The 11,561-nt window shown below is 44.4% G+C and overlaps 1 protein-coding gene across 1 annotated transcript in view; it reads left to right on the top strand.

Annotated features, from left to right (window-relative positions):
* The first annotated feature begins 371 nt into the window (after positions 1–371).
* ZNF674 (zinc finger protein 674) overlaps positions 372–11,561 on the top strand; it is a 28,785-nt gene continuing 17,595 nt past the window's right edge. The window contains 5 exon segments of the mRNA XM_068532899.1: positions 372–513; positions 2,742–2,810; positions 3,129–3,448; positions 4,967–5,093; positions 5,412–5,510. Of these exon segments, the coding sequence (XP_068389000.1) occupies positions 3,359–3,448; positions 4,967–5,093; positions 5,412–5,510 (316 nt within the window). The 5' untranslated portion in view covers positions 372–513; positions 2,742–2,810; positions 3,129–3,358.

The raw sequence follows: 11,561 nt of genomic DNA, 5'->3' as shown, positions 1-11,561 counted from the left end.
GCCACAGAGGCAGCAGGCACGACTACCGGTTTCTTATTCTGAGGCTCTAAAGAAAGAGGAGAGCGTGGCTTTGGAAGATGGAGGGGCGGGAACTCCCCCGGGAGCACAGCAACAAGGAGGCCCGGCCGCGCGGGAGAACGGACTGGGAGAGCGGGCCTCGGCCTCGGAGGCGGCGGACGCGGATCGCCACGACAGTCCGCGCGGAGCCCGCTCGCCTCCCGCCGCCCGAGACGCCTCCCCAGCCTCTCGTACGACTCGTCGCGGAAAATGCTCGCCCGCTCTCGTCGCTCCATCTAACCTCAGAGGGAGCCACGTCAGAATCCTTTGTCCCCGAAAGGCGCCGTGTTGTTGCCCATTGGCTGTGTTGCCCCCCGCCCCCAAAGCCCGCTCCTGCGCGTGCACAGCGTCCGGGCTCCCGGGGCGACGGCGAGCGGAAGTGCTCTGCTGACCCCGAGGGCGGTGCGAGTTGACGCTTGCGGTTGTTATCTGCCCTGAGACCTGGGGTTCCAGGAGGTGGAGTAAGGGGAGGCGGAGCTGGGGATGGGCTGGATGGGGAGGTCGGAGGGGCCTTGGGCAATGAGGTCGCGCCCCTGGGGGGGTTGAGTGACAGGGCCGTGGTGGTGCGGGGAGGGGGCGGGGCTACGGGGGGTCAGCGAGTGATTTGATCCATTGCTTGATTCATTCAGCGACCGTTTACTCAGTGCCTAGTAAATGCGGGGCACCCCTGTGTTTCACAGTAGTCTGTTCAGAATAGCCCTGTGAGTAGGTACTACGATGCTCTTTGTTTTACAGAGAGAAAGCAAGAACAGAAAGGCTGGGAAACCTAACCAAAGTCACACAGTGAAGTGGAGGGATCCTTTTTCTGTTTTCGTTTTTTCGGCATAACGCTTATGCCTTTCCAACAAACACACCCTAAATTTATCCCTTTGCTGGCTCACTGTCTCTCCCCTGCTAAGAGTATGGCTCCGCAAGATGGGGGAGCTCTGAAGTTTTGTTCACGTAGAACAGTAGAACCCGTAGAACAGTAGAACAGGCACACAGTAGGCCCTGACCTCTTGTTAAACGAATAAAAGCGGCAGAGCAGGCGGTCAGCTTCGTTCCAGAGCCCAGAGCTTATCGGGCGGTAATTGAGCTCTTACTGAATGTCAATTCTTAAAACTAGAGTGAGGCACTGTGCCTTCTGGTGGCAAGGAAAACTTTGGGGTTTTCCTCAACTTGGCTCCATCATGGAGGTTGCTAATTGCATCGCCTGTGTGGTCATTGCCTTTCCGGGGTCAGGGTTCATAGCTGAGCCCACGGCTCAGCAGCTTCAGACACCAGCTGATCTGCCATGGGCTTCCTTAGTTAGACTACAGAAGACCCAGTCTGAGGCCTCAGAAGGAGGTGCGCTCCCCGGGTCAGAGGCAGAGACATGGTCCTGAAGTGATGGTCCCAGCAAAGGTACCTTTGCCTTTGAATCCTCGGGTCCTGCCTCCTTAGAAATAAAATAGCTCCTCTGAGGGGAGTTGGAAGAGGAGCGCCAGCCCAGACCCCAGGGGCAGAGGGGGAAGGCTCACAGGACAGACCCAGATGCTCTGGTTAGAGGGAAGGGGCTCACAGGATAGCAGGTCCTAGAAGAACTGGACCTGCAGTGCCCTCTGTGCCTTCCTTCAGCTGAGAGAGAGCAAGGCTGACTCGGTGACTCAACTTCTAGCCACCATCAAGAGCTGTTGGTTAGTTGAACCCCTGTTGATGGTGGTCAATTGAACCCCTATTGGAGGAGAGGGATGAAGGTTACAGACGGATGGCGGGACGCTGCCCTGCTGTAGTGCCTGCAAAGGCAGGATCAGGCTGGAAAGATTGACTACCTGCCTCACGGGACTTTCTCCACTCCTGACACATTTGTGCACACATCATTATAGTCCCCTCTTGTGCCATGGGCTATTTTGTTTGTTTGTTTGTTTGTTGTTTGTTTTTGGCCGCCCCGCGCGGCATGCGGGATCTTAGTTCCCCAACCAGGGATCGAACCCGCGCCCCCTGCGGTGGAAGCACATGAGACTTAACCATTGGACCGCCAGGGAAGTCCCCTGGGCTATTTTTGGATTTGAGTCAGTCCCGTAGTATAAACAACCCACTTACCTGTAGCGGAAATGTTGAATCTCCTCTACCCTGACTGGATGACCAAAGAGGTGTCTTTGGTTTCTGTGCGTCTGTGACATTTCGGCGCGGTCTCTAGGTAGGCCATCACCTAGCTCTGCTGCCTCTCATTTTGATGCTAGTAACTGGGTCTGGGAAGTGGCTCATCAAGCTCCATCTTGCTGAGCCCTGTTGTGCTGATCCTAAGGCAGGGATTGCTACAGTAGCAATGGTTAACAAAAGCTCCTTGCTGAAACTGTGTTTTGAACACCGCCAAATAAGGAAGAGCATGGCGATCAAATGGACATAATGGGAAATAAGGAAGTATTGGGGCGGGAACAGGGTGGCGGTGGCCCACTGAAGGGCGGAAGGAGCCTGGCGCAAGGTCAGTGGTTTCCAGCTCCATGTGGAACTGACCAATACCTGGCCCTTAACCTCCCTCTACCCCCCTCCATTCCTCCCTCCTCGCCCCTCCCTTCTGCCCTGTGCTCAGCTCTGGCTTGTCTCCTTCCTCCAGACCACAGCAAGCTGTCCCTGTCCTCCAGACTTTGCTCAGGGTCTATCACCTCCAGGGCTCAGTGTGATAATAGGTGATTTGTAATCATTTCTCCTTTTTATCTTACTAGTAAATGATATTGTGAAAAATGAACAAATGCAAGTACATAAAAGAGGGAAGGTGGAATCACCACTGGAAGGTAAGCAGTGTCAACATTTTCATAAATGCTCTTCTGGACTGCTCTTCCTCAATAAATACATACTGCTTAACAAAGGAGATCACGCTGCACTTGCTTTCTGGTAACCTACTTTTAAATATGTTAAGAGATGAGAACAGGATTGCATTGCATTTTTAAAGCCCATGTGGTCTTTCCCACGTTGTGTGTCTAATTTTTGATCTGAGTCCCCTTTGCTGGAGGTTTAGCTGCTTCCAAATTGTTGAATGGTGGAAACACCTACAGTTAACATCCTTGTAGCCTGTGCTTATTTATGATTGCCTTTTTATGATACATTTCCAGGCATAGAATTCCTGAGAGAAAGGAGATGTCAGGTTGTTAATGGCTTCCGAGGAGATGTCTTTAAACACAAGTCATAAATCTGTCCAGGAAGAGAAAATAAATTCACGTGGAAAACCCGCAGGATGTTAGCCGTGTCCCAGGGGAACAGGCTGGAGCTACCAGGCCACGTGTCCAGATCATCCCCGCTGTGGGGCAAGAGTGATTGTTATTAAGCTGGTGATGGTGGTCTCATGGCTGTAGGCACTGATCTCGACCCTCCTAATTCTGCCTTCGTAGATCTCCATCCTTTGTCAGGGCAGAGCCAGATGGCCGTGTCCCAGGTGAGTTCCTAATTTACCCCCTACTTTGTTTCCAGTGAATTTGAGGCAGCAATTAGGAAATTATATTGCAGCCTTGAAAAATCTGTCAGTCCCCCTCGGCTCTGGCTGTTTTCTGTTCAACCTGTCATCCACCTCAGGTTCTCCAATCCTTCCCCTCCCCAGCAAAAAAAAAAAAAAAAAAAAGGGGGGGTGTAGAATGAAAGACACCTCTCAACTACTTCCCTTTGGGAACTGCACTTCATCTTTTCCTCTTTTCCTTCTCAGAGAAGATTGTTTACATACATAGACTCGTCTTGCTTTTTCTATTTCTTCACTTTGGGTTCACATTTTGCTTTTTCATTATGTTTGAAATAATGAAAGTAAATCCATGTCTCATGTTCCAATATGCATAAAAGCAGTATCCAAAAGATCCCTATTTCTTCTCTCCCCAGTACCACATCTTCCTCACAGATGCCCACTGTTAACAATTTCGTGATAAGGTGCTGTAGATGCATTTACATCAATTTAACTAAAAATAGACATATATGTAACATGTGTTTTTGCACAGATGCCATCACACTCCCATACTCATCTTGCTTTTCCCACCTGATTATATTCTGGGTGTTGGTCCTCATCAATACATAAAGATTATTTCAGTTCCTATTTCGTGGTATAGAAGTATCATTTAACTATTTCTCTATGAATGGATACTTAGATTTTTAATTTTCTTTTTCTATTATATACAGTGCCTCATGAACAACTTTCTATGTATCTCTTGGCCCATTAGTACACGTATTTATGGAGAATACACCTGGAAGTAGGAGTTTTGAATCAAAGGTGTTCACACTTTAAATTTGCTCTCCCAAATCCTGGACTAATTGCTGCTTTCACAAAATTTTAAAGACCAGATAATTTCTGTGTTCAACTTTTCCAGGCTGTTAAAAGATGAAAAGGAATCCAGTACATGTTATGATGCCAGTTAACTTAAATTCAAGGAAGATAACTACAAAAAAGCAAAAAGCGAAAGACCACTTTCACTTAAGAATATGGATGCCAGAATTCTAAAAACATGTTCTGAATAGAGCATTAATAAATTGAATTGTGTATTTTAAAAAGTACTCTGTGCATATGGTAAAAAATTCAAACAGAACTTTGTTCATCAAAAGGTGAAAAATAATTTTCCCTCTCACCCTGTCTTTGTGTCTCCTTCATTTTTTCATGCATTCTTCCGAAAATCATGTGTGCCTATTTATCTATCTTGATACAAGAATCTCTTTTTCTTTTTCTTTTCTTCTTTTTTCATATTACAGCACATTCTAGTCCTTTTCTTGATCATTCCATTTCACTGCTCAACCCCAGGTTTTCTCACCTCTGCCCTCCTGACCTTTGGGCAAGATAATGCTATGTTGTGGAGGGCTGCCATGTGCATTGGAGGATATTTAGCAACATCGATGGCCTCTACCCTCTAGATGCCAGTGCCCCACCCCCCACTGCCCCCCTTGTTTTGACAGTGGGCTAAGGAGGAGTGTGCTGTTGCAGGGAACCTTGATCTTCAGGGACGTGTTTGTGGACTTCACCCTGGAGGAGTGGCAGCAGCTGGACGCCACTCAGAAGAACCTCTGCAGGGATGTCATGCTGGAGAACTACAGCCACCTGGTCTCCGTGGGTGAGGGACCCTCCACAGGGTGACTGGAACACACGCCCTCGTGTCTCCCTCTCTCTCGGCTGCTGCAGCTCAGGGGCGTCTGGGCCCTGAATGAGTCGGGCCTCAGGCTCACGGTCAAGAATTCATAATGGCGTTTGCACCCTGCACGGGATGTCCGTGCTCTCACCTTCTCTGTGGATGGTCTGCACTGAGGGCCCGCTAGCTGGGCTCACGGGGCAGTCACCGAGGCCAGACCATCTCTGCCCTGCAAGGATGGGCCTCGGTTCCGGAATGCCTCATGTGTCAATAACAAAGTCCTCTGCCATTTCCCCTTAACAGGATACCTTATGGCCCAACCAGGTAGGATCTTCAGGTTGGGACAAGGAGAAGAGGAGGCCAGGATGGCAGCTGGAGAAAGCCCAACACGGAGGTGTCCAGGTGAGCCTGCGCTGGGCCAGTAGGGCCATGGCGAGGGGACCTGGTGGGTCAGGGAGAGCTTGGCCTCGGGGGCGCGCCCAGGAGTTCTCAGAAACCCCAGACTTGGGGGCACAATTCGGGTCTGATGGAACGAGCTGCTGTGATATCCACACGATGCCCCACCTGCTGCCCCTCTGCAGCCCCTTGTTCTTGGGGTTCAGACAGAGGCAGCCACTGCTGTTCTGTAGATCCCGTCTCCACCTTCCAGCATCTGGGTGGCTAGGGAGACGTGCCCAGCCTTGTCTCCTTCCTCCTCCCTCTCCTTTCTGGAAGGTGTTGGGACTTTCCCCCTCTCTTGGGCATTTGCGTGTTCATCAGAAGACAAGCAGATGGAGGGGTGATGTTTCCTCTTTCCTTGGCATACTGTGGGCCCTCGAAGTCTGAAACGTGGAGTCTTTAACCTCAGGGAAATTATCCTACCTGGCTTATTGGAGTTGGGATGGACAAAAAAGCTTTGCTAGTGACCTTCAGCTCTACCCGGCCAAGTACCACCATGTCCTTGTCTGCCCTCACTTTGTGGTTAAACAGTGTCAACTTCACACAGGTTTCTGTTTTCTTATTTCTCTGAGGCTCTTCCAAATCTGACTTGATTCCACCTGTTGATAGATTCCTCCTCTTGTCAATACTTCCCTCCCACTCAATTATTTTGTCTTTTGTGTTATCTCTATTTATTAAAAACATAAATAAACTTGAGAGCATATTACTCCCACGATGGCATGCTTCAGTGAGCAGTGTCTCAGTTCTGGACAGAGCTGCTTCTTTCCTTTTCTGTTGTTTCTTTGTTTTTGCTCAGGGCCCCTTATCCAGAAAGTCTTCAGACATTGGTCTTCCTCCTTTTCTCTCCCACTCACAGTGGCCACTCAGTGGCCCCTCCCGAAGAAGTCTGTCTGGAGCGCTGTAACTATTCACTGCGGTCCGTGGACCAGCAGCCTGGGCATGGCCCGGCCTCAAAGTAGAAGTGCAGACTCTTGGGATCCACCTCAGATTTACTGAATCTGAATCTGCTTTTCAGCAGCTGTTTAGAGTTTAGCTTCACAGCTGCAGCTGTAGTCAGACGCGGGCCCAGCTGATCCCAGGTGACTCCCCAGCTGTCTTTCCCAGAGCCCACTCCTGCCCGGCAGATGCACCCTGTCGCTCAGAGCCTCCACAGCTGTGCTGGCGTGTGCACCCACCTCCCTGTACCTTCTCCCAGGGACTTTTTGGACTACAGTTCCCTCTTTATTGCTCCGTCAATCCCGTTATCAGCTGCCCTGTAGAGATTCATCAGGGTTTCTTGTCTGGTAATGGCATGCCTTATCCTGCTTCCAGTGTTTCCAGCAAGGAAGAAGCACAAACTCGGAGGCACCTTCCACCCTTTGAGTCACATTTCCCTTATAGTACAAGCTGTATTATATTAAAAGTGTCACATGCACATGTTCAGTCTAAGTCTGCAGAACATTATGGGGTACAAAGTAATCTCGGTGCATTCCTAGTCACACCTCCAAGCACAGCTTGTTTTCAAGGTTTTTGTTTTTAATTCCTCTCATGTGCATCTCCATAGGTCCAGCGAATACCTTCACACCTGCATTTCTGGAGCTGTCAGTTTTCTCTTCCCTCTATGAAAAAATAAGGATTTACCTCAATTACACCTCAGCCTTCTGCTCCCCTGTTCTTCTCAATGTTTGATAAAATTTTTATTTTTTGTTTCTTTGTTAGCTACATTTGTAACTTTAAATAACACAGCTAAACTTCTATGTTTGCATTCCATTTGGTAACTTTTTAAAAACCTAGCCAAGTGCCTGTGGCTTTTTTCTCTGCGGGGGAACACAAACCCCTAGAGGCGAGAGCCTGCATCTTATTCTCTTTCATCCAGGTGGGGGGCTGGTAGAAGCACTGGATAAGTATTGCTTTGATTGTGGTGGACCAGAGCAGAGGAAGGAGGTTTGTTATTCTTCCACAGCCCAGTGGTGAAGAGCTTGGGCTTTGGAGCTCACAGCCTGGATTCAGATTCTGGCTTCTTCACTCACAAGCTGTCACTTTGCACGCGTGGCTTAGCCTTTCTCTGCCTGTTTGTAGAACGGGGCTAATGCTAGAATTTACAGGATTGTCAGAATTTAATGAGTTGATGAATGTAAAGCACCAAAAAGGGTGCTTGGAATAGAGGAAGTTCTCAATATATATTATCACACTTTTTAGTGTTGTTATTAGCCATACGGAATATTTTTTTAAATGTAGTGGTCGTCAACTGGAGGTGTATCACATAGTGGCCTCTGGAACCCTTGGGATACTCATGAGTAGACCCCACCCTCTAGAAATTGTTTCAGAAATCTGGGGTAGGCGTAGTTATGCACGTTGTGAATAACACCCTAGATAGTTGTGAAGCCCATGTCTAGTTCAGATTCATTGCTTTAACTGTCCGCTGAGAGGGGTTCAAAGGACTGGGAGACTTAGCAAGGCCATCACCTAGGAGCACAGGTCAGGTGGGATGGAAAACAGGAGCGCAACAGCTTGGTTCTCTTCCCCCATTCCTCCATTCTTTAAGCTACTTCAGGGCCTGTATTCTCCTCTGGCCCCTGGATGAAATCTCTGACAGGTCTCATAAATTCTCTGGTCATTCTGAGATAATAAAAATCTTCTATCAAGATCCAAGTATCAAGAGTAGCCTCACTGTCGTATTTATTATTTTAAGTTTGTTGAGCTTTTCACAGAAAGAACTTTTACTTTTGTTAATTTTCTCTATTGTGTGTTTTCCGTTTTCCTTTTACTTTTATTTCTACTTCTAGTTCTTTGAGTTTACTTTGCTGTTCTTTATCAGCTCCTTTTTCCCCCAACATTTTATTATAAAAATTTTCAGACAAAACAAGCAAAAGAATTATGGTTTGAACATCCATATAATACCACCTAGATTCTACAATGAATGTTTTGCTATATTTGCTTCATCTCCTATTTGTGTACTAATTCCTCTGTTCTTCCATCAGTCTCCCTTATTTTTTGTGTGGGATGCATTTCAAAGTAAGTTACGGAGATCAGTACACTTCACACCTAAATATTCCCACAGGCATATCATTAACTAGAATTAAATATTTGTTAGTATTTTTTCTATCCTTAATGCTTAACAGGTAGTTTAATAAAAGGAAATACATAAATAGCACAATATGATAGTGGGTTGTATATGGTAATGTTTTAACGTAATTTCCACATGCATTTTCCATGTATTGTTATGATATATTTATTCTGATGTAACTGCATTCTTTTCTTTAAAATGAGGTTTATTGAGGTATAATTTATATACCATGAAGTTCACCTCTCTTAAGGGTACAGTCCTTCCTATAGGTTTAACAAATATATGGTCATTTAAACACCACCACAATCAAGATACTGGACATTTTCATTCCCCCTAAAACATTCCCTTGTTCCCCTTTACCGTTAAACTTCGCCCCTACTCCCACACCTGATCTTGTTTCTTCTAGTTTTGTTTTTTCTAGAATGTCATATAAATGAATCTTATAGTATGTAGCCTTATGTATCTTGCTTCTTTCATTTACCTTAATGCTTTTTAGGTTCATCCATGTTGTGACATGTATCAGCAGTTTGTTCCTATTTGTAGCCGAATGATACTCCATTTGCTTATTCACAGACCAGGGTATGCACTTTTGAATTTTTTCCAACTTTTGGTTATTATGAAAGAAGCTGGTATGAACATTCATGTTCAGGTCTTTGTGTGGACACATGTTTTCATATTTCTTAGGTAAATATCTAGAGTGGGATTGCTTGGTCATGTGGTTAAGTGTATGTTCAACTTCACAAGACGCTACCAAACTGTTTTCCAGTGTAACTGTACCATTTTGGATGCCCAGCAGCAGCGTATGAGTTCCGGTGTTCTGCTACCTTGCCAGCACTTGGTATTATTAGTATTGTTAGTCTTTCTTTCTAGTAGCTGTATAAGAGTATCTCATTGTGATATTAATTTGCATTTCTCCAGTAACTGATGTTCAGCATCTTTTCATGTGTTTATTTGCCATCTATACATCTTTGGTGAACTGTTTCTTGTAATCTGTTGCCATTTTTGTTATTATTAAGTTGTGAGAGTTCTTTATATATTCCGGATGCAAGCCCTCTATCAGGTATGTGTTTTCCAAGTTTTTACCCCCATGCTGTGGCTTGTTTTTATCTTAACAGTGTCTTTCCATAAAAAGACATTTTTAATTTTGATAAAGTCCAGTTTATCAAGTTTTTCTTTTATGTTCCATGCTTTTTGTGCCCTATATAACAATTCTGTAACCCAAGGTAACAAAGATTTTCTCATATGTTTTATTTCAGAGGATTTATAATTTTAGCTCTTATACTGAGGCCTATGGCCAATAATGAGATGGATATTTTTACCTGGTATGAGGCAAGGGTCATTGTTTTTCTTCTTTTTTTGGCATATGCATATTTAATTGTTCAAGCAGCATTTTTGGAAAGACTGTCTCTTCTCCACTGATTTACCTGGGCACCCTTGTCAAAAACACTTGAGCACATAAGCATTGGTCTATCTGCCAATACTGCACTGTCTTAATTACTGTAGCCTACATTAAGTGTTCACATCAGGTACTGTGAGTCTTCCAACTTTGTTCTTCCTTTTCATAATGTTTTGGTCCTTGATATTTTCATATAAATTTTAGAATCAGCTTGCCAATTTCTGCACAAAAGTCTACAGGGATTTTGTTTGGGATTACTTTGAATCTGTGGATCATTGAAATGCTAACAATATTGAGTGTTCTGATTCACAAACATAGTGTATCTCTCAATTTATTTAGGTCTATAAAAATTCATCTCAGTATCTCAGTAATATTTGGTAGTTTTGAATGCATAGGTCTTGCATAGGGAATGCAACTGCAATTTAAATATTTCATTTTAAACATATCTATTTGCTTTTTGTCAATATCTCCTGTGGGTTTTTTTTTTTTTAATTTAGTGGTTGCTCTGGGGATTAAGATATACATACTTAACCCTTTCACCACCTGTAGTTATATTTTAACTCTTCAAGTCATATGTAGAAGGTTTACAGTAATATAGGTCTCTTACCTTCCCTCCTTTATGTTATAGGTTTTCAAATGTATTATATCCACATATATTTTAAACCCCTCCGACAGTGTTATAATGTTTGCTTTCAACTGTCATACATACCTTAAAGAATTCAAAAGGAGAAAACTAGTCTCTATATTTACCCAGATATTTTACCATTTCTGTTGATCTTTATTTATTCCTGAATTTCCACGTTTCCCTCTGATATGATTTCCCTTCACCCTGAAGAAGATCCTGTATCATTTTTCTTAGAACAGGTCTGCTGGTGACAAGATCTCTTAGTTTTTGTTCTCCTGAGGATTTTAAAATTTTGTCTTCATTCTTGAAGAATATTTTTGCATCAGTGTAGAATTCTGGGTTGACATTTCTTTTCCTTTAGTATTTTTAAGATGTTCCGTTATCTTCTGGCTTCCATTGTTTCTGATGAGAACCTCACAGTCATTTGAATCATTGTTTCCTCATATGCAGTGTGCTTTTTTTTTTCCTGGCTATATTCAAGATGTTTTCTTTAACTTTGCATTCCAGATGTTTGATTGTCATATTTCTGGGTGTTTCTTTGAGTTTATATTGTTTCTGGTATTCTGAGCTTCTTCAATCTGTCAATTTATGACTTTCTCCAAATTTGGGAAGTTTTTGGCCATTATTTCTTCAGACCTTTTTTCTGCACTAGTCTCTTTTCCTTTGAGGACTCCAGTGACATGAATGTTGGACCTTTTGATATTGTCCTAGGAATACCTGATGCTGTATTTCTTTCTTTTATTTTTCCCAATTTTTTTGTCTCTACTCCTCACCTTGGCAGGTTGGATCATTTCTGTCAGTTTAACTCCAAGTTCATTGACTCTTGCCCCTGTCATCTCTGTTCTGCTGCTCAGTTCATCCCATGTGTTGTTTTTGTTTGTTTGTTTGTTTTTAATTTCAGATATTGTCTTTTTTAGTTCTAAAGTTTCAATTTCTTTCTTTTTTTTT

The sequence above is a fragment of the Eschrichtius robustus genome, chromosome X, assembly GCF_028021215.1.
Source record: "Eschrichtius robustus isolate mEscRob2 chromosome X, mEscRob2.pri, whole genome shotgun sequence".
In the NCBI taxonomy this organism is placed as follows: Eukaryota; Metazoa; Chordata; class Mammalia; order Artiodactyla; family Eschrichtiidae; genus Eschrichtius; species Eschrichtius robustus.
The sequence above is the reverse complement of the archived record's forward strand: the minus strand, read 5'-3'. Positions and strand labels throughout refer to the sequence as shown.